The sequence below is a fragment of the Vulpes vulpes genome, chromosome 15 (genome assembly GCF_048418805.1).
Source record: "Vulpes vulpes isolate BD-2025 chromosome 15, VulVul3, whole genome shotgun sequence".
Taxonomy (NCBI): domain Eukaryota; kingdom Metazoa; phylum Chordata; class Mammalia; order Carnivora; family Canidae; genus Vulpes; species Vulpes vulpes.
In genome coordinates, this window is record NC_132794.1 from 86,800,830 (window position 1) to 86,825,085 (window position 24,256).

The 24,256-nt window shown below is 36.1% G+C and overlaps 1 protein-coding gene across 1 annotated transcript in view; it reads left to right on the plus strand.

Moving 5' to 3' along the window:
- CC2D2B (coiled-coil and C2 domain containing 2B) overlaps positions 1-24,256 on the plus strand; it is a 109,848-nt gene that overhangs the window by 15,805 nt on the left and 69,787 nt on the right. The window contains exons 9-14 of the mRNA XM_025991204.2: positions 8,628-8,837; positions 12,668-12,765; positions 18,330-18,470; positions 19,742-19,850; positions 20,045-20,163; positions 22,753-22,930. Of these exons, the coding sequence (XP_025846989.2) occupies positions 8,628-8,837; positions 12,668-12,765; positions 18,330-18,470; positions 19,742-19,850; positions 20,045-20,163; positions 22,753-22,930 (855 nt within the window). The remainder of the gene's footprint in view (positions 1-8,627; positions 8,838-12,667; positions 12,766-18,329; positions 18,471-19,741; positions 19,851-20,044; positions 20,164-22,752; positions 22,931-24,256) is intronic.

Below are 24,256 nucleotides of genomic sequence, written 5' to 3' on the forward strand. Positions count from 1 at the left end.
TTATCAATAAATGAATAAGTACATAAATGTGTAGATACATTAAAAGATTGGAAAAATATATCAAAGTTAATAATTATCACTGGATAATAGGATATAGAACTATTTTAATTTTCTTCTTTATTTCTTTCTCCGTTTTCTAAATTTCAAAAATGAATGTATGTTATACTCATAAGCAAAGAAACAAATTTTATATGTATTCTAAGACATTATGAAAATTAGCAGTCCATTAACCTAACAAGAAGAAATATTTAGACAGAAATAGATGGACATTACATCATATGATATAATAAGCACTAGGTATTATATGCAACTAATGAATTATTGGACTCTACATCTAAAACTAATGATGCAGTATATGTTGGCTAATTGAATTTAAAAAGAAATAGTTATATTTAAACGCTGGTTTGAAAAATTTAAATCGGAACTATGTACAAAAACTCAATTTCCCATTCACTTTCCTTAACTGTTCCATATATAAGAAATATGGCTGTAAGTGGATATAAAGTGGAAAAAATATCCACTAAAAACACTTAACAGGATGTTATTCTTTATTCCCTCTGTTGTTTTGAACCTGTGAGTTATTTATCCTCTCCCAGTAATTATATGCCTTCTGTAGTTAATGCTTTTTCTTTACAACTGTAGTTCTAGCATATTCCAATAGCAGGGACATATTAATAGCAAGGGCACTTATGAGGTTGATACCTCACAGCCTGAGGAAATGAGAGCTCTCCCTTACCTGAAGAGATTAATAGTTTTGAGAATCTCTTTGTCTTTCTGTAATACGTGAGGGTCTTTATATATGACATATGCTCTCTTTTCTTCCTTAGCTTCTGTGTCTTGCCCAGAGAATTCAGGAAATTAAAATTTTTTTCTTATATTGTGATATGTTTTTCATATCTTTATACTGTTTATAAATTGTTTCAGGATCTTCTAAAAATATACCAACACTTTTTGCTGCTAAGAAAGCCTTTTATTATTTTACTATACAAAATGCCTTTAGGCTTTAATTAATTTTCCCACTTTTATAAATTACAGACATATACAGTTGTCTACCAGAACTTCTGATCATTTTATGAGCAAAATTGTACCCAACCCAAAGCAAAGAAACTCAATAATGAGAATGTATAGTTAAGTCCTTGGTCTTTTAATTGTCTTTTTCTTCATACTCTTTACCTGATAATCCCAACTTAATGGCTTCTGCTACCATGTGCTTGCTGGTGACTCCCAAGCATGTATTTCCACAGACTTCTGTTCTGATCCTCAGTTGCATATATAGAATCACTTTTAGAGAGCTCAATTTGGTGTCTTTTTTGTTTTAAGATTCATTTATTTTAGATGGGGGAAGGAAGGGGAGAGGGAATCTCAAGCTGACTCCCCACTGCATGCAGAATCCAACTTGGGCCTCAGTTTTCGTGACCCTGAGATCATGAAGATCTGAGCCAAAACCAAGTGTTGAATGCTAAACCGACTGAGCCACCCAGGCACCCCTCAGTCTGGTGTCTTAAGATCAGATCTCTAAAAGAGAATTGTCATTGCCTCTGATTGAGACAATTTTGCTGTGAAGCTAAGGAGTGTTAAGCTTAGGGTCCCTAACTTTGCAGAGGTCCCTTTCCAGGACTCTGAGAAGGATTTTAGCAATGTATTCACTTATCTTTATTTACAGAAATACAAACATATCAAGTATATTAGCTTGATGAATTTACACGAAGTCAACAAACCTGGGTAACCAGCCTTGAGATCATTCCAGAAGACCCCCTCATGTCCTTTCCAGTAACTGTTTCCCCTCTAGGTAACTGCTATTATAACCTTACCACTGTAGATTATTCTTATCTGTTACTTTTGCCTGTTTTACATAAATGGAATAATAGAGTAGGTATTCTGTGTTGTTGCATGCAGCAATAATTTGCTTAATCTTCTTGCTATCTAGAACTCCATTGTATGAAATATATTTTTTCTTTTTCTCTTCTCTCAGGGAATTGTACAATATTAGTGTTATTTCTTAAACATTCGGGAGAATTCACTGATGAATCCATTTTGGCTTGAAAATTTATTTGTGGGAATATTTTTAATTATAGATACAGTTTCTTTAAGAATAAAAGATTGTCTAGTGGAAAGACATCATGTGTTCATGGATTGGAAGACTTAATATCATTAAAATATCCATACTTCCCAAAGCAATCTACAAATTCAGTGCAATTTCAATCAAAATCCCAATGGTATTTTTCAACGAAATGGACAACCTTAAAACTCATAGGGAACCACAAAGGACCCTGAATAGCCAAAACAATCTTGATAAAGAAGAACAAAGCTGGAGAGAATGGTATCGTTATCATAACGGTATAAGAATTTTCTATTTTCTTTCTCCCCAAAGTTCACTGATTTTGACAATATCCACGTAGAAGAGTGCCTTTGTAGAAGTCTGCAAGTCCAGTGGAGAATTCTAGCACATCTCTGAAGTAAATAAAATAAATATATAAAATAAAAATCTGAAATGGAGTATATTTTGTTAGGTCTAGAGTTCTAGGTTGGATGTTATTTTGCTTTTAGCACTTTGAAAAGAGCTTTCCACTCTCTTTTGAATTGCATTGTTTCATTGAAAAGCCATCTCGTTTTTTTTTTTAAGTATTTATTTATTTAGAGAGTGGGGAGAGGGGTAAGGAGAGAGGGAGGAGAGAATCTTAAGCAGGCTCTAATCCCTGAATGGAGCCTTACGTGGGGCTCGATCTCACGATCTTGGGATCCTGACCTGAGCTAAAATGAAGAGATGTTTAACTGATTGAGCCACCCTGGCACCCCTTAAACAGCTGTCTTAAAGTCTTATTTTGGTTTTCAGTTTTTCTATTTGGTGTTCAGTAATTTCCGGTATATGTTAAGCTGTGGGATTTTTTTCAATATTTATTCTGCTTTGGGCTATTAGAGCTTCCTAAATGTAAGACTCCATGTCATCCATCAGTTTTAGAAAATTCTCTGCCATTTTCTTAGCAAATATTACTAATGCCTTAGTCTCCTCCTCTTTTTTGTTCTGGGACTTCAAGTACACATGTCCCTTGTGTCTTATTTTGCTTTTATTTTTTTATTCTTGTCTTTTCTCTGATCTTTAGTCTGAGTATTTTTTATTTGATCTGTCTTCTAGTTCACTTATCTGATTTTCTGGTCTATTTTATCTCCTATTAAATCTATTGAATGAATTCTTTCTCTTTATCCATTTCTTTTTTATTTGGAAAGATTTCTCCTTTTTCACCTTAGAAGAAAGAGTGGGGTGTTTCTTTGTTCTGGTGCTCCTTCTATTTTAGGCTTAATTTCTAAAATTTTTAATTTTTTTGTCACTTTCTGTCACCTCATTTCTCAGTTTTTCTAATTCTGATTTATGTTCTTAAATGTCATAAAAACTTTCTTTTAGCTCATTCAAAAGTACATTTCTATTTTTATCTGTTTTTGGAGTTCTTTCTGTTGTACTTTGTGGGGATATTCTTTTACTGTATATTCATTTTTCTTATTTCTTTTTAAGATTTATTTATTTTAGAGAAAGAAAGCACAGGGGAGGGACAGAGGGGGATGGAGAGAGAGAGAGAGAATCTCAGGCAGACTCCCTGCTAATCAGAGAACTCGATTCAGGGCTCTATCCCATGACCCTAAGATCATAATCTGAGCTGAAAGCAGGAGTTGGACACTTAACCAACTGAGCCACCCAGGTGGCCCCTGATAGCTTTTCTGATGTCACAGAACTCTGTTGTTTTCGTGTAATGTTAAAAAATATATAGTGCCTGGATTTCTGAAATTTCTTGGCTGTATCTCCCTCCCCAGATATCTTTCCGTACCTTCACTTTCCTTAATCTCTGTGGTCCCTGGCTTTCTCAATTTTTATTTCACTCCTAGCAGTTTCTCTTTAATGTGAAGACTTGTCCTAAAAATTCTTAGGAAGTAGGTTCCTCTAAGCCCCTTTAGTCCTCACCAAAACTCCTTCCACTACTCCAACTCTAGTAGGAAGACAAAACCTCTTCCAGTTTTAGCTACTGTTTTTGAGTTGGCATGCTGCACTTTATGGTGAACAACTATTGACTCTTTGAGATTCTCTTGCTGTCGTTGCTTCTCTGTTTTCTTCCAGGAATCACCAATTGTGATATGCGTGCCTTTTTTTACTGTTGATGGTTTGTCTCCATCTACTTGCATTTTGGGTTTCACAAGGGATTCTTAGAGATGTAGTTTTGTTATGGATCTTGTCCATGGATTTTTGGCTTTGCTATCTAGTTGCTCTGTTTTAATGGTAGAGATTTGGGAGTATCTAAAACTATAATGCCACCATTTTCCCAGAAACACTTGTCTAATGAATTCTTAATTTCAGATATTTTCAGTATATTTTTAGCCTTTTTTAAAAAAGATTTATTTATTTATTTATTTATTTATTTATTTATTTTTTATGATAGAGAGAGAGAGAGAGAGAGAGAGAGAGAGAGAGGCAGAGACACAGGAGGAGGGAGAAGCAGGCTCCATGCCAGGAGCCCGACGTGGGACTCGATCCCGGGACTCCAGGATTGCGCCCCAGGCCAAAGGCAGGCGCTAAACCGCTGAGCCACCCAGGGATCCCCTTTTTAGTCTTTTTAAAAAATATATTATTTATTTATTTATTTGACAGAGTGAGAGAACACAAGCAAGGGAAGCGGAGTGGCAGAAGGTGAGAGAGAAGCAGGCCCCCTTCTGGTCAGGGAGCCCAACAGGGGCTCCATCCCAGGACACCAGGATCATGACCTGAGCCAAAGGCAAATGCTTAACTGACTGAGCCACCCTGAGGCCCCTATTTTTATTTTTTATTTTTTTTGAGGTACTTCATTTTTATTTCTTTATTTTTTTATTATTAAATTAATTTTTATTGGTGTTCAATTTACCAATATACAGAAAAACACCCAGTGCTCATCCTGTCAAGTGTCCCCCTCAGTGCCCATCACCCATTCCCCAAACCCCTATTTTTAGCTTTAAAATGTCCACTTGACATTTGATTCTTATGTATATATTCCAGCTTTCTCCTAGAATACACCATGTTTTCACTCTTATTTTTTAAGACACATTAATAATAGCCCCTTTAAAGTCTGTACCTGATAACTATAACATCTGGGTCCCTGTGAGTCTGTTTTTATTTTTTTCTCTTCATTTTGCTTGTTTAGACTTGTCTTTTATTATGGTTGATGACTTTTTATTGCATTGCAAATATTTATGAAAAGTTATAAGAGCTCAAGAGGATATCTTCTTTCAGGAAGATTCTGTTGCTTGTTTTGTTAAGCATACTGAGGATAATAACATTTAATCCAATTTGGGACTTAACTCATTTCTGCTGGATTGTAGTTCTCTCAAGGCTCAATCTGTATTTATGTCTTCTATTTACCTAATCTCTTTCCTGCTTGACTGCAGAGTAGGGTTTCCTTCCTTCCTTTCTTTCATTCGTTTGTTTTTTCTTTTTTCTTTTAAATCAATTGCTAACATATCCAAATGCTTAGTGTATAGTAGACACTCAATGAGTGCTTATATATTTTTTTAAGATTTTATTTATTCATGAGAGACACACACACAGAGAGGCAGAGACACAGGCAGAGGGAGAAGCAGGCTCTATGCAGGGAACCCGATGTGGGACTCCATCACACCCTGGGCCAAAGGCGGACACCCAACCACGGAGCCACCAGGCGTCCCATTGAGTGCTTATATTATTTGTAATGCAACCTCAGTAGATGTAAACTTTTATGGTCCTAGTGTACATTAGAAAAGACATCATTTGACTGGCATAATCTTAGAAAAGATTATTTTTTGCATGGTGCTCGTCATACCACATCTCTGCCCCATCCTAATTTATAACACATGTACTGACATTTTATAAAGTCATAAATGAGTCCCCCTCCCCAAACACACATACACACCCAACATTGAAATATCTCTGTTTTCTATAGTTTGGCTACTAAAAACCCATCTCCACTAAAAATAAAAAATAAAAGAATAAAAGAGGGAGGAGAGAAAATCCCTTGTTCTTTGCCATTATATGACATAACTTTTATATCTTAAGGTGACAAAATGTTTTATCTAAATTTTGCTGAAGCTAAAACATAGATATTTTGACATAATTATCTGAGACCATTGTTCTTAGGGAGACAGATCCTTGAAATAATGACAGTTTGGTGAATGAATGAATGCATAAATGAATAAACAATTGGATGATAACAAATAAATGCAAAATATACAATTTATGGAGAAATTATTAACCACTATCCAAATTAACCTTTGTAACCACCAGAATCCCAAATTGGAAATCCACTGGGCTGAACAAGTACCTTTTTCCTCAAGTTCATCTGTTCTAGCTTCATCCAAGCATAATTTCAATATTTCATGGACCTTTAGACTTAGAAATAAATGGAAATGTCATTTAACCAAGCTTCTAAACTGAGTATTAAAATTCATTCTGCAGCATCCTTAACAGACAATGTTCTGGAATTTATGTCAGATAATGCTTCTGGGGACACCTGGGTGGCTCAGCCGTTGAGCATCTGCCTTTGGCTCAGGGTGTGATCCTGGAGTCCTGGGATTAAGTCCCACATCGGGCTCCCTGCATGGAGCCTGCTTCTCCCTCTGCCTGTGTTTCTGCCTCTCTCTCTTTCTCTCTCTCTCTTTCTCTCTCTCTTTCTGTGTGTCTCTCATGAATAAATAAATAAAACCCTTTAAAAAAAAAAAAAGATAAATGCTTCTGTTTGCTTTTCCCTTTTATTGTCTCCACATTTGTTACTCTGCCCAGTTAACCTTGGAGGCAAGGCTCATTTGGGGTTTCTCACCAGAATAAAAGATGCAAGGGCGACTGAAGCACAGATAATAGCTGCCCCAGTACCAAAGTCCTCTCCTCTCTTTGCTATTACCTCTGCCAGATTCCTCTGCCCCAAGTCTTTTTGTTGTTGTTGTTGCTGTTGTTGTATTTATTTATTTGACAGAGAGAGCGCATAAACAGGGGGAGCAGGAGAGAGAGAAGCAGGGTCCCTGCTGAGCAGGGAGCCCCACGAAGACCTGCCTCAGGTCTTATTTGCTTGTTGTTTGCTGACTGGTTTTGCCCAACCATTTATTTGACTATGCCCTTTACTCCCTCTTCTAACATTTTCTTATGTGTTTGCATAGATTTTACACTTGTCATCAGCTTGAATGTTTTTGTGCATTTATCTGGCCTTTGATTTATTATTGCCTAGATCTTTGTGCTCTTGGTCTAACACACTTAGTTCCAGAGGTTCACTTAATCCCCTCACTTAATTGACCAGTGCTGAATCTGTGTAATAAGATACGCCTCTCTGGCTTAGGAACTTTAGTTTTCAAAAGTTTATTTACACTTCGGTTACTTAATACTAAACTTTTTTTTTTTAAGATTTTATTTATTCATGAGATAAAGAGAGAGAGAGAGGCAGAGAGGCATTGAGAGAGGCAGGCTCCATGCAGGGAGCCGGATGTGGGACTCGATCCTGGGACCACAGGATCACACACCGGGCCAAAGGCAGACACTCAACCGATGAGCTACCCAGACATCCCTAACTAAATCTTATAAGTGGAATCAAAAGCAGGTTTTCTCCTCTAAGTTGGTCCTTCCATAGAAAATAGAGACTGACAAGATAAGGGTAAAACAAAAACAAACTTTATGGCTCTTCTCTTGCCTGCCCTCAAGCCAGTAAGGAAACAGGGTAAGATTCCTAGCTCAGGAGAGAGTATGGAGGAAGAAATGTAGGCATCATACTGTGACCTGCAGTCCTTAAGAAGCACTGGATCTGCCACACCAGGCCAGGCAGTTTTTCAGTATAATAGCTGTTGTAATAGCAATGGCACAGGAGACCATGTTTTATTACACCAGTCCAATCCAGAGAGAGGGCTTGTGCTCTCTTATTTAGGTAGATGCAGTCATGGATCTTATTGGGAGTGGCTAAGCATTCATGAACTAGACTGTACATGCTAAGTAACCCATTAGCCCTCAGATTACATCACCAAAAACCAGGCACATATTTAAACAAATGTGCTTAAATTCAGAATAGTGTACTAAAACATAATTGAATCATTTTATATATAATTTAAGGCCTACAAACCTCAACTAGTTTAGGGGCAATCTGGTATACAAGTGGAGACCATCTCATGGATAAAGAAAGATGGTATCCTTATAAGGTAGTATTTGCTTAGAGGGTCCAAGCCCCTTCACAGAATTTTCCAGGGGATTACCGATATATTCACATAAGAACAATGTTTTAATAAGGGTTTACACTTAACTCTGACCCATAGATGACTATTAGATCGTAAGGTAGTTGGACTATTGACCCAGCCATCTAAAGACCATTTGTCATAGTGTTCCTATAGGAAATTGTTGTGGGGGTTTATAACTTGAAAATCAAAACTCCGCCAGCACACAACAATAAGGTATATGACAATAATTTACAGCAAGATGATTAAGGTGGATGTAATATATTTTATTAAATCAAGAGCCAAAATCAATTTCAAGAAAGAAGGATCAAATTATTCTTTATTGCTTCTCTTACAGTTAACGTGTTACTTTTATAAGGAAAAGTCCCTTGTAATTTCAAAAGGAATACAAAGAATCAAATTAACATTGTGTACATATTTTTCTTTAAAAGGCAGTGAAACCTGATCTAGAAAGCTCTATTAGGAACAAAATGGAAGGTCAAAGGGAAATGTACCAGTTAGATCTCAACATAGTGGGTTTGCAATTCAGCCATCATCCTCTCTTCAATCAAGAACAAGTATTATGTGCTAGACTGCTTCAGCTTTATGAGTGTTTTCAAGACAGGCAGCAACAGAATTTACCTCAGCTGCTTTATGAGAAGGTGAGAATAGCTTATTCCATTAGCATTTTAAATATTTAAACAATTAGAACAATAGTTGCTTTCAGTTTTTCTAAAAAGAAATTCTGTGAGTTGATTGGCCAGAGAGATAGCCCCAAATATATTCTGCAGGATATTTCACTTACACATGGTTTACTAACCAGTGGTATTCTTGGAACCAGTGGTATTCTTGGTCCTAAGACTCAAGAAGAGTATTTGAAAAGATTACTATTTGAAAGAGCCATATGATTGTTTTAAGTCTTCTAATAAAATATATTTTTTGAAGATTTTATTTATTTATTCACGAGAGACACTGAGAAAGAGAGAGGCAGAGACACAGGCAGAGGGAGAAGCAGGCTCCATGCAGGGAGCCTGACAGGGGCAGGATCACGCCCTGGGCGGAAGGCAGGTGCTAAACCGCTGAGCCATCCAGGGATCCCCTAATAAAATATTTTTGATAAAAAAAATTAGAGATTTTGAATCTCATATAAAATGTGAAACGTCTTGGTCTGAGAATGATTAACCTAGTCATCTAATGTCATCATAAAGAGTACCTAAGGGCAGCCCGGGTGGCTCAGCGGTTTAGCTCTGCCTTCGATCCAGAGCCTGATCCTGGAGTCCCGGGAACGAGTCCCACGTCGGGCTCCCTGCATGGAGCCTGCTTCTCCCTCTGCCTGTGTCTCTGCCTCTCCCTCATGAATAAATAAAGTCCTTAAAAAAAAATAAAAAAATAAAATAAAGAGTACATAAAAATCTGGGGGGAAAAAGAAATCAAAGGAGTACTCACTGATTATTTTTGTGAATTTGTACCTCTCGTGTACTTTTTAATTTCATCTTTTCTGTCTCTTGGCAAACATTAAAATTTTTATGAAGTCAGATCTTTCTATCTTTTTCCTTGTGTATTTTAGGTTTCGTTGTTCACTTCCTAAGACCTCTACCCCAGATACATCAGTCAGCAGGCCTTAGGCTGCAATTCACAGAGAACGCTATCTTAGTTGCTTAAACAATTAAGGAAAAGGTAATACCTCCTGTATCACAAGTCCCAAGTTAGGGCAGCTCTAGGGTTGGCTGATTTGGTGGCTCTGTAATATCATCAACAACTCTAGCTTTTTTCCCTCCCTTTTTAATGTTTATCTTCAGCATATTGACTTGTTTAGCTCCTCTCAGGTTAACAACTGGCTGCTCCAGTTCAAGGCATACTGACTAGACAATATGTATAGTATCTAACTTTGAGAGCCCTCTTCAGCCCTTCCTCTCACATCTGGGCAGATTTCCCCTTGTGTCTCCCTGGCTAGAATTATCTCACATGAGCATGCCTAAACCAGCACCAGCAAAAAGAATGAAATTGCTACAAATGACTAATCAGGGATCACCTCTGAAACATATGGAAGATGATTAAGCAATTAAACAAAATTGGTGTTCCGCCAACCAAGAAAAGTGACCTTTCAAGGGCAACCAATAGTGTCTGAAAGACCAAAATTCTAATAGAGTCATCTTGTTATATATTCTTCTAATAATATACGTGTGTGTGCATATATTATTTCTAGACTTTTATTCTCTCTAGAGTTTGTATCTGTGTCTTGTGGAATTGAGCTCCTATTCAGTTTCTTTCCCCAGAAGATTAGCCTAATATTCAAATACCCCAATTTCCCACTAATTTAAAATTCTGTCTTTTGTAAACCAGCCTAACATATTTACATAGATGTAAGGACTATTTATCTGCCCTGTTTTAATTACTATATTTAAGGGACGCCTGGGTGGCTCAGCAGTTGAGCATCTGCCTTTGGCCCAGGGTATGATCCCAGAGTTTCACATCGGGCTCTCTGCATGGAGCCTGCTTCTCCCTCTGCCTGTGTCTCTGCCTCTCTGTGTATGTGTGTCTCTCATGAATAAATAAACAAAATCTTAAAAAAATTTTTTAAATAAAAAAAGATCTTTAAAATAAATAAAAATAAGGACGCTTGGATGGCTCAGTGGTTGAGTGTCTGCCTTTGGCTCAAGGCATAATCCCAGGACTTTGGGATCGAGTCCCACATCAGGCTTCCTGCATGAAGCCTGCTTCTCCCTCTGCCTATGTCTCTGTCTCTGTCTCTCTCTCTGTCTCTCATGAATAAATAAAATCTTTTAAATAAGTTTTTATTTTATTTTTTTAAATATATATATTTTTAAATTTTTCTTTATTTATGATAGTCACACAGAGAGAGAGGGAGAGAGGCAGAGACACAGGCAGAGGGAGAAACAGGCTCCATGCACCGGGAGCCCGACGTGGGATTCGATCCCGGGTTTCCAGGATCGCGCCCCGGGCCAAAGGCAGGCGCCAAACCGCTGCGCCACCCAGGGATCCCTAAATAAGTTTTTAAAATTAAATAAATAAAAATAATAATTGCTATATTTAATTATTAAATTATGTAGTAGGACAAGTGACTCCTCGTTTTTTCTTGGATGTTTCTGTATGCTTTTCAAGATTTGATCATCCATATGAACTTTAGAATTAGCCATCAAAAACTGCAAGAGACTCAATCATAAGAAACAAACTGAGGACACTGGAGGGGAGGGAGATGGGACAGGGTAACTGGGTGATGGACATTAAGGAGGGTATGTGATGTAATGAACACTGGGTGTTATATAAGACTGATTAATCCTTGACCTCTACCTCTGAAACTAATAATACACTATATGTTAAATAATTGAATTTAAATAGAATTTTTTAAAAAGAAAAAATAAAGGATACTATTTCTTTTTTTTTTTTTTTAAAGATTTTACTTATTTATTCATAGAGACACACACACACAGAGAGAGAGAGAGAGAGAGAGAGAGGCAGAGACACAGGCAGAGGGAGAAGCAGGCTACATGCAGGGAGCCTGACATGGGACTGGTTCCCGGGTCTCCGGTATCACACCCCAGGCTGCAGGCGGCGCCAAACCGCTGTGCCACCGATGCTGCCCAAAACACTATTTCTTTTGAAAAAATAATAAACAGATTCATTACATTTGTATGCAAAAAAAAAACAGAATTAGCCTGTCAATTTTTATTTTAAAAATTCTATTACTATATTTACTGTGATTATATTGTTGTATTAATTTTGAAAGAAATTTTATCTTTATAAAAATTGTGTTCCCTCATCCAGAGCTATAGTATGTCTTCCTATTTGTTGAAGTCTTCTCTGATTTCCTCAATAAAAGTTTGTATTAGATGATCCTAGTCTTGGAGTTCCTACAAACTGTCCCTAACTGTAACAGATTTCTCCTATACATGTTTTAGAGTACAGGTTCCTCCAGTTTTATTTCTCTATGAATATTCTCTGTAGATAATTCTGTCTTATGCTTTCCTCAGTATATCTTTTTCTCTTGATTTTATTTTTTGTTCTTCTATGTTATAATGCATTTATTTTTCATAAAGAGATACAGATATAAACACAAATATGCACATATAATATGGATGTGATGTTGACAGTGGATATGGATAAACAAGATATCTTTTCTGTAACCAAAGGATTTTAGGTGGAAGATAAGGTAGATTCCTGTGTTCAGACTGATATCTTGATTGACTGGCTTTTTTTTTTTTTTTTTTGACTGGCATTTTTTTACATTAATTGATGAACTGGCCTAGAGAGTTTTAAGTATAATGTTTATTCCTTAGATATTGAGACTCTTCTCAGTTCTGCCCCAAGGTCCTTATATGAAATATATTTTGGAAGATACAACAGTAATACACAAAAGTTACACACAAGAAGCACAGTTGTGCTTCTACTGCACAGGCCTAGACCTTTGGAGAAATTGGAGTTCTGGTAACAGTGGATGAAATGTACAGAAAAGCTCTTTTCTTTGTTGTAGCTGAAAGCACTGACAGATGCTACCAAATTAGCAAATGAAAATCCTGAAATAAGGCAGCTGACCAATAAATCTTTACAAGATTATTATTGGCAGATAAGGTAGGTTTGGACCATTAATGTATTTATCAAGCATTTATTAAGTAACTTCTTTAGAAAAAGAAAGTAACTTCTTTAGGCTGAGTATTGCACTTGCTATAGAACATATAAAATAAGAAAAAGACAAGATCCCTACTCTTTAGGCAATTACAGAAGTGGCTCCAAACTTCCTTAAGACCCAGTTTTGTGTAAAAATATATCATAGAAGTGTCACATGAAAGTAGTTGCAATTTTATATCCATTGATTTTTTAAAAACATGTTAATTATAAACCACCATGAATTCACTGGTATTTTTAGGATCATATTAGTCTCAAGCATTTGTATACATTTAAGAATTAGTCCATATATACATATATACAAGATATATTACTATTTCAGTCTAAAGATAATACTCAGAGAACAGTTAGATTTAAGAACCCCTGTAAAAAAACATGGCCTACAAGTTGGGAACCATTAGCTTATAGAGTAGCTGGGAAGAGAAGTTAGGAAAGTATGAAACAACGAGAAAAACAATTCTAAGACAAAACATAATTATGTGTCAAGGACTCCTCGAAAGCAGAAAAGCTCACTGGGAGATATTTACTGGATAGAAAGTTCACCTGTGCCTAACGATGTAATAATTGTCTATATAAGAGAGTGATTTGATTGTTAAAGAATTTCCCTGACTGCCTGCTCAATGATTTTACAACCTCTAGAGGCAACAGTCAATTTAAAGAATTGGTTTCCTAGAATAATCTAGTTAAATGCAAACAATGTTGCTTGAAAAGATTGCACAAGGCCTGGCACATAATGAGTGCTCCCTATTACTTGGATGAATGAATGAGTGAATGAATGACTAGAAGCCATCAGTATTTACAAAACAATAAACTGGTATTGTTTATAAGATTAACTAAAATTGAGGGCAAAAATCAGACATTGCCACCATAATTAACACAGAACATGAAAGCTTTAATGCTGGAAAGAGAAAAGTAGGCTTTAGATGGAGTCTGATGGTGGTAGATAAGGATCTACTATTATATTCATGTGTGTGTGCACATGCATGTGTGTTTGTGTGTGTGTGTGTGTAAGGTTCACTGAAGACTTCATTGCTTTATCAGACCAGAAAAAAGCAATATAGTGGTGTTGAAATTCAGGAAAATTTTTGGAGTGGTGTTGAAATACCACAAAGAGTATTTATGGACTTTTGAGAAAACTGTTTCTTTTAGGAAAGATATATATTTAACCTTTAATCTACTAAGTCTGCTAAGTGCATGGTACCCACAATCAGCTGGTGCCCAGTATAGAAAGCTGTAAGTTGTTCATGACCCCCCTTCTTGCCTGTCCTCTCATCCCTCACATCTAACCAGTAACCATTCCCATTGATTCTGCTTTCTTTCAGGTGCTTATCTCATATATAGCCTGACTACTCCAACAGTCTCCTAACATACCTCTTTTAAAGCCATGCTCCATATTGAAACTAGAGTGATTTTTCTATATAAATAAAGCCACATTAGTGGCTATTACCTTCATAATAAAATTTAATAGCCTTAGCAAGGTCTGTAATGTCCTGTGTAATCTGACTCCTACTTACCTCTCCAGCCTCGTGGTAGGGCCTCTCTGCTTTGGAACTCCATAGGTCAGTGCCCTAAATGGCCTATACTCTCTTAATATCTATATAGCTCTGTTTTAATTCCTCTTTTCTCTAGAAGGTTCTTTCATTGTTTTCTGCCTGACACTTAGTCAACATACTACACATGCAACATTCAGTTGCATGTTACTTTCTCAGGGGAGGCTCTTACTTGCCCTTTTTTTTTTTTTCTTACTTGCCCATTAAATATTCTCTCTCTCTCTCTCTCTCTCTCTCTCTCTCGTACTCACATAGCATTTATGTATTTCCTCTTTCAAAATATCCATCATGTTTGTAATTACTTGTTCTGTATTTTTCTCTACTGGAATATTAGTTACTAGCACCCAAAATATTTCCTACCACATAATAGATATTTATTATGTGTTCATTGATTTGAATTGAGTATCAAATACTCTGTGAAATTTTTCCCTACCTCTAATTCTCTTATTTATTCCCACACTCTAGCTGTGTAAACTTCTACTATAGCACCTATACCATTTTATTGCATTGATTAATTTACATGTTGGTAAGCTTCTTGAACCTGGGGAGCATATCTATTTATCTTTGCATCTGCCTTAACCAGCATAGTGCCTGGCATGTAGTAAGCATCCAATGAATATTTGCCGAATGAATAAATGGTAGTAAGCTTCTATCTCTAGGACACTGGATTTCATGAATGGCACTTTTAATGAAAACCACTAAAAATGTCTGATAAAATACAAATATTATTTTTATAAACATATTGCAAAAATAACAAAAAAAAAAAAACCAAGGAATTTGCAAAAGCCAAAAACAAAGTGAAAGGAGAAATAAAAATTAGCGAGTGGTAAAGCCAACGTTTACACTAAGGGTATTTGTTGAATATTAGTAACCTTGAGCTATCATTCAGACAGCTTTATGGAGTACCAAAGCAAAAGATAAAGCCAAATTCAACTTAATTAGAAAGTCTAGTAAGAGATCACTCTCTAATGGATGTTAAACCTCATGAATGGGGAATTCAAAGGGGATGAGATACTTGTTTTTGACTTTGACATTTGGCAGAAGAGGGGAAATGCTCCTTTGAAAATTCATAACCACAAACCAGCATTCATGCAGATTTATAATCTGAATATATAGTACTTGTGTAGTCTAAGATATCAGATTGAGAATTTAATTTAAAATAGTCCCAAATCAGTAATGACAGCAGACAATTGGCAAAGCCAACATTTTAGTATATGTGCTGCCAAAGCGAGCACATTGGCAAAGCCAATAAATATTCTTTCTGTTAACTGAGAGATTTTCCACAAATGTGAAATTCTAAGGAATATGAGCTGACAGTAAAAAATGAATCAGGGAGGATTGAAGATAAAAATAAGTGGTAAAATATACAGGTAAGTGAGCAAATGATGTAATGCTGTCTCATTGGATACAAAAATATAGAGAGAGTTCAAATATATACCTTCTAGAATAGAGTAAAAAATGGAGGAGGGTAAGTGTAATTAAAAATATTTGCACTGATCAGGAGGAGAGTCAAGATAAAATTTAACATTAGACTTTGATAAATCAAGGGCTTAGATTTTAACTTATAATATCTAAAAGAAATTTTCAAACAATCCAAAGGAAGGCAAGAAAAGAGAGAAAGAGGAACATAGATGCAGATGAGATGAGTATAAAACAAAAGAAAATGGAGTTAAAACCTAAATATATCTAAATGGACCGAGTGCTCCATTTTTGTCTAGACTGATAGACCAATTAAAATTTAAAAAACAAAATCCACATGGAAGCAACCTAAGTGTCCATCAATAGATGAATGAGTAAATATATATATATATATATATATATATATATATACACACACACACTGTATTACTCAGTATATATATTTATATATATATACTGAGTATATATATTACTTAGTATACTACTCAGTATATATATTTATATATATATACTCAGTATATATATTACTCAGTATATATATATATATATACACACACACACACACACACACTATATTACTCAGCTATAAAAAAGAATAAGATCTTGGCATTTGTGACAATGTGGATGGACCTAGAGGGTATTATGCCAAGTGTAGTGAATCAGACAGAGAAAGAGAAATACAAGGAAATACCAGGCTCAGATGACTAAATTAGGATTCTTAAAATGTGGTTCTCCAGACCAGCAGCATCAGCTTTACCTAGAAACCTGTTAAAAATGCAAATTATCAAGGCCCACCACAACCTTACTGTATCAGAAACTCCCGGGATGGGGCTTGGCAATCTGTGTTCAACAAGCCCGCTGATGATTCTGATACAGGAAACAGCCTCTGATTTAAAGATAACTTGTATTTTCACAAACTCTTTCAAAGAATAGAAAAAGAGGCCAGATTCTTAGCTCCATTTATGAGATTATTTTATCCTTGAAATTAAAACCTGGGATGTCTGGGTGTTTCAGTGGTTGAGCATCTGCCTTTGGCTCTGGTTGTAATCCTGGGGTCCTAGGATCAAGTTCTGCATCAGGCTCCCCAGAGGGAGCCTGCTTCTCCGTCTGCCTATGTCTCTGCCTCTCTCTCTGTGTCTCTCTTGAATAAATAAATTAATTAATTAAAATCTTAAAAAAAAGAAATTAAAACTTGATAACAATACAAAAACTATTGCAACCCCATTTCATTCATAAACATAGTTACAAATATGCTAAGCAGAATTCTATCAAATAATACAGCAAAGTTGGAATCATTCCAGGAGTGCAAGGATGGTTTAATGTTAGAAAGTCAATTAGTGTAACTTATCATATAAATAGTGTGTTTGCAAAGTCATGAAACAGAATAAGCATCTTTTAAAGCTGTATATTATCTCCATATCCAAATAATATGATCATTGATGTAGGAAAATAATGTTAGGTTTCAAAGCCGATGACCAAGAAAGAATTCTTGACTGTTTGGTGCAAAAAGGTGATTTTATTAAGGCATAGGCACAGAACCCGTGGGCAGAAAGAGCTGCATTGGGGTCACGAGGAGTGGCCCATTATATACTTTTAAGTTGGGAGAAGGTTAGGGATAGCGTAAGTCTCTAAGGAATTTTGGAAGCAAACCTTCCAGGACCTGGAGGGGGCTAGCTATTGTTGGGAAAAGGTCATTTATTACCATGTAATAAAACCTGAGTCATGAGACCCGTCAGATGTATATTGGTGAGCCATATGCTTGGGGGACGATTGCCAACATGTATCTTGGCAGATTGAGATAAAGGAAATTTCTAAAGGAATATTTATATGTTAAAGTAGACTTACAGGATCCTGGGGATTGGGCTAAGATTGCTTTTTGCTATTAGCAAAGTAGTAACATTGAGGCAGGCAGTTGAGTCCCTAGTGGAATGTCACTCTGCCTGTTTCAAGGACTTGTCAATGGTAGTAAGGAAATTAATAATTTTTCTTCTGCCTTTGTTTCCCACATCAGTCACTACCCCACCCAGCAAAGTACCTATTAATTTGAAGCAATGGTTTCAATCATTAATCTGAAAAAAGTATAATAAGTATACTCCAGAATGACCAGAACATCTGGAAAAATCTGGATTTTAGCAGAGCACTTTTGAATATTGAAAAAATCATCAAGTCATAAAAGAATTAACTTCTAAATGGAGTTTCAGTAGCTATCTCAAGATGTGGATAAAATGAAAAAAAATCATAAAGTGGGGATATCCAGAAGGGTTGGTGCAATAAATTCTTCCAAGCCATTTTAAATGATTTATAGTTCTGGGTGCCTGGGGGTGGCTCAGTTAGTTGGTCTTCTGCCTTTGGCTCAGGTCTTGATCTCAGAGTCCTGGGGTAGAACCCAATGTGGGACTTCCTGCTCAGTGGCAAATCTGCTTCTTCCTCTGTGTCCCTCCCCCTGCTTGTGTTCTCTTTCTCAAATAAGTAAAATCTTTTAAAAAATGAGGTGTAGTTCTAATCCACTAATGTACTTTTTATCTACCATTATTGTTGTAGTGATACAAAACAGCTCTATGACTTAGAAAGAGGAAAAGACTTCTCTCTATTACACAGTATATTACGAACTTGGAAACAAATAAAATTCCTTCGACAACAGCAAGGATTTACAAGCACCCCAGTAAAATTACAGTTTCAAAGGTGAGTGGCTGCTTTATTTGTTCTTATAGGTCTCCTGAGGAACTGTGCATGAATAACTGAGAATTTACAGTAACTAGGAGAAAATCCAGAAGCTAGACAACTATTTGATGTAGTCAACAAAGGACTTGTATCTTGAATATATGAACAATTCTTACAACTTAATAAGACAACTCAATTTTTAAAATGGGCAAAAGATTTGAACAGACACTTCACTAAAGAAGGTATATGGATGGCTAATGAACACATGAAAAGATGTTCAGTGTCATGTCCTGTCAATAGAGAAATGTAAATTAAAACCGCAATGGGAATATACTACAGACCACTTAGAATGGCTAAAATCCAAAACAAAATGAAATTAAAAAGACAATAACAAATACTGACAAGGATACTGAACAAAAGGAACTCTCATTGATTGCTGATGGAAATGCAAATACTAATAGCCATTTGAAAATAGTTGGGCCCTTTGTTATAAAACTGGACAAGATGAGTAATCATACTCCTAGGTGAAACATACAGTCATAAAAACATAGTGGAGGAGATAGTTACAATTAGAAACTGTACTTGTTAATCACTTAAGCTGTCTGTGAACTCAGTGAAATAGCTGGTTCCCTCCTCACAACCCACTGTCTTATTTTCAAAGCTGTAAGAGATTAATGTTACTTGAACCTGTTAAGATGTTTACTTTGTTGATTTTTTTTTTTCCCTACTGCAGTGGTTTTTAATGACAGTGCTTTTTTTTTTCTTTTAAGATTTTATTTACTTATTCATGAGAGACACTGAGAAAGAGAGGCAGAGACACAGGCAGAGAGAGAGGCAGGCTCCATGCAGGAAGCCCGATGTGGGACTCGACCCCAGGTCTCCAGGATCAGGCCCTGGGCTGAAAGGCAGCGCTAAACCGCTGAGCCACCGGGCTGCCCAGTGACGTGCTTCTGACAATTTCTAAACCTAACCCAGCATGAAACTTTATCGTAGAGTCCTGAATTCACATATACTGGCGTACTTGCCCCTGTGTCTTTAAACCAGTCTGATACACATATGCATTGTGAACCCCTGAGCACAAAAGGAGAGCAACAGATGCCATCAGTTTGTTTAGCACAGTAGCTCTGGACCAACATTTGCCTGCTTGCCACTCACTCTCATTGTCACTACCTTCGACCTTGAGATGTAAAATTGTGTGTTGGAAGTGATTGGTCATATACGTCGTATGTGTGTTAGCAACACCAATCCAACTACTCTTTCTGCTTCAAATAATTATATTTATTATTAATTAGGATAAAAATGAATAAATGTGATGAACAAAACCAAGAAGAATTGCTAGGAATGTCTGAGACCAAGAAGGAAACTGAAGGAAAAGTATTGGAGAATGGGGAGAAACAGGAGGTATTTACATTACAAAATACCATTCAACTCCTCTGGTGAAAATATTTAATTGTTTGGTAGAATAGAAAATCATGGTATTTGTAACAGTTACCCAACGAAATGACAAATGTAAGAAAGAAACAAAAGTTTAAAGAATAGTTGTCTTAAGCAGGGAACTTACATTGTAAATTATATATTTATATTTTGGTTTCTAGAGCTTCTCATATTTAGCTTCAGAGCTTGAAGAAACAGATATAGAAAGAATAAAGCCAATTACTTTGATGCCACAACTTTCTTTCACTGCAGAATTAACAAACTTATCCAAGTGTTCACTGTAAGCATTTTAAAGGATTATTTCTTTATTATATATTGTCTCTTTATTGTATTGTTTTAATAATAGTGTTAGATTTCTTGAATGAGTACCATATGTGGGGCACTTTACTAAGTTTTTAAATACATTTGCACATTTAATTGCAACCATAGCTCTGTGGTATTATCCTCCTCTTAGAGATGGGGGAATTTATGCTTATGGAAGGGTAAGTTGCCCAGGGTCACACTTCTAATTCATAACTGAGGTGTAGGACATAAACCTGTTTGATTTGATTATTGTTTTTTGTTTGTTATTTGTTTTGCTATGGCAATAATTTTTGTTCAAGTATAGATCGGCGGGATATAAAGCCATTGTAAAAAATAAGACTACGTGGTTGTCCTTGCTTATCAAGGGAGCCTCTTGCTTTCATAAAAGTATTCTGTATCTGGAGGATCCTCTGGGAAGTTTTCTACTTTGACACAAATTTCTTTCCTTCCCATTTGTGACTTTTTCCATGAGCTGTTTTCTCCCTATTCCTAGGACCTTCATGCAAAAACAGATCTAATACAGATCCCCATTTCTCCCATCTCTAGGTCTGTGGATCTCATCTCCTTAAAAGAGGCTGTGGCAATTTAGAACACTGAATTAGGTCCAACTTTTCAACATCTCTGTCCCATGGGACACTTTGTACTAATTCATCTTTGAGTATTGTGAATGTGCATCATTTAAGCAGAGTTGGAGGGTAGCAAATGCCCAATAAATATTCATATTTATGAAATGAACGGATGAATGATTACATTTAAAATGAACATAAAGATATTGGCTAATTGATTTTAAATAAAAATAAATAAATAAAATGAACATAAAGAGTAGCAGACACAAAAGCACAATTACCAGTTCCCTCTTTCTGATTAGCAAAGTGCAGCAGTGGAGGAGTGCTTTTGTTCTACACCTACTTCCAAAGAGGGCCTGAGATAATCTTTATGTAAGACATGCATAAAAAAGGACATCTTAATGAGGATAAGATAACAAGAGCCCTAAAACAGGAAGTTAGAAGTAAAAAGCGGAAAGAGAAGGAGGAAGATAAATGTACTGGAAAGCCAAGGCTAAATCTTGGTGGAAGTCAAGGCAAAAGGAAATAGTATGTGTTCTATCTTTTCAAAGCTATTGTTATTGTGGGGCATTGCTGCCATTATCCATTTAAATGTCCAGTTGAGGGGCAGCCTGGGTGGTTCAGTGGTTTGGCGCTGCCTTCAGCCCAGGGCGTGATCCTGGAGACCCGGGATCAAATACCGCATCAGGCTCCCTGGATGGAGCCTGCTTCTCCCTCTACCTGTGTCTCTGCCTCTCTCTCTCTCTTTCTGTGTCTCTCATGAATAAATAAATAAAATTTTAAAAATTAAAAATGTCCAGTTGAATAAGAATTGATTCTCTAGAAAAGAAGAATATTGTTATTGTTTTACTGTGGCAATAGTTTTGATTATTATCCTGATGTCAAGGATAGAGATGAAGGGGAGGATTAAAGAATAATTATAAAGGGTTTATAGGTGATGAAAAAGGCAGGATTTCCTGAGGATGAATATAATCATGAATTAATGAATTTTCATAATCAGTTCACAAGCTCATTATTAAAACTACTTTCAGAGGGCAACACAAAGAGCAAATATACCTGACATATTTCTCTAATTGAGAAGATAGTTAGAAGAGGCCAACAGAGAGATAGGAAAAATAAGTAATCTACATGGGCAGATACGGGCACCACCGGGAGATACTGGACCCACAGGGTGATTAGCATGGAGAACAGAAGGGCTTGTTATGTTTCAACCCAGAGCCTTATCTCCCAACCAGTCCTCTCCCTTCTGAAAAAGAGAAGTCCTAAACATCATTAGGTCAGTTACCTTGCAGCTGAGAAGATACTCAATGTTGGAAATGAATGAATGACTGGAAGACTCTCTTTAGGAGTTTTATATCACTTAAGGGATTAGCTTTTTCCCAGCAAATGTTTCATAGAAGGCGCAGAGAATCTGGCTTGCCTCTCTGATCTTTGCAGTTAGAGAAAGAATGTCTGGGAGAAAGAGTGTATGACCTAAAGCCTAAAGGGATTTATAAAGACCTTAAAGAGGACACAGCAAGCCACCTCACTGAGGTTATTGAAAAATAGTATATTTCTTTTAAAAGTGTGTCTTTCTTCTAGAAGTCAGAAAATATTTTTGAATTTTAATTTCAAGCTCCCAATCCTAAGTCCCTCTGTTTTCTCCTCTTAAAAGATCTCTTATGATGGGTAAATGTGATCATCTAAGTTTCAGTTTAGTAAAATAAGTAGCTAAGTGTTTTATGGTTCCTTGATTGTAGTTCTTTCTCTATGTTTGAATAAACATCATTAAAAAACACATTTGAAATCGAACTCCAGTAAAAAAATATACAACCCCCCCCCTCCACATTTGAGTAGGAGAGGCTTTAATTCACACATAGGCAAGTGTTATTGGGCTTAAAGATAGCATTTGTCCTCTAAAATGGTCATACTTTAATATACTTAGGTGCATTTTGAAAAGAACAATATTTTGTATCTATTTTGTTTTTCAAGTGTCCTTTAAAGATTTATTTATTTTTTAGGCACGAACAAAAGAGGAGAGCCAAAATACAGAAGCTTAAATATTTTATTAAAATATTATACAACGATAAACAGGTTTCTTGCAGTTCAGTATCTCCCCTTCAGTTTGATTTTAAGGTCATGTTTCAGCAAATTTTCAATATTCAGTTAATATGTTGGCCTGAAACAATTTGCTTGGAGGTATGTCATTATCATTTACTTTTGTGTCTTATTTTATGCCATACATAATTTTAAATTTCTTGTTAGTTACTGTTTTATGTCACAAGTAATTTCTATTTAGAGATGACCAATCTATATGGGTAAGCAAGATACTTACAAATAATATATTTATAACAGCAATAGTCTTTTATACTACAAGCACAAAATTATTTGATTTGTGGTTCTTCTGAATACTTCCATTCTCTCCTGCTAAAATTCCTACCAACCTTGGATGTGCAGCACTACTCTTCATTTGCGGTGAGATGGAAAAGGGCTATTTAAACTGTAATGTGTAGCATAGCTGTTGTTAGCGCGGAATGATTTCTCCAAATTGTCTCAGCCCTGATTAGTGTTTTCAGTGTCTTGCTGAATTTGTAGGTATGTATGTGTGTGTTTATTTATTTATTTATCTATTTGTTTATGTTTTGGATCCCTTTAAGAATCTGATGAAACAACATACAGACTCCTGATCCCTGTCAAAAGACCCCACCATAAGAACCCCTGCACTAAAGGAAGAAGAAAATAGGACAAGGGAGAAAATTTAGAGACATTAGAGTATAGATAAGAAGTCTTGATGCCTAACAGAGAGGTTAAATTTGCAACTAGATCTGAAAGGAAAGTTAGGAGGGAATAAATATTTTTGCATGTGAGTGTTGAGTGAGGTTTGGGGAGTGGGGAGAGAATTATAAATCTAAATCAAAGGTATTTTTACAATACCTAAAATAATTTTATTCTATCCCTGATCAGAGGCTACATTCATTTTGTTCATCTATACTATCAAATTTCTATCATCTTAAAATGTACCTCTGTTGAAATTCCTATTTAAAAAATATACTGACTATACCTTTCTATCATACCTAAAATAAATTGTGATGTAATAATACAACCACTTGAAGTGTAAAACTTGCCTCCACCCCAAGTAGATAAACGTGTATTTTGAATCCTTCATCATCCTACTACTTAGAACATGATCTTAACAACCTAAGAGGCAGGGAAAGAAAGGAATCTAGCTAGGAATAAAGTGCACCATGAGCAACTGCAAAAATTGCAAAATAAATCTATATGCCCTAGCCTAACAGATTCTGACCAACGTTTTGAATTTACTCCTTATCATTCCTCTTTATTCACTTTAGCAAAGTGAACTGCTTGGTTTTTTCCCCCATATATCCTTGCAATTTCCTACTTCTGAGCTTTTGAACATTCTAGTTCTCACACTTATAAGGCCCATTTTCATTCTTGACACTCCAACCCCACCACACAATGGCTTTGAGAGCTGCCATCAGGGGACAAGTCTCTCCCAGAAGACTT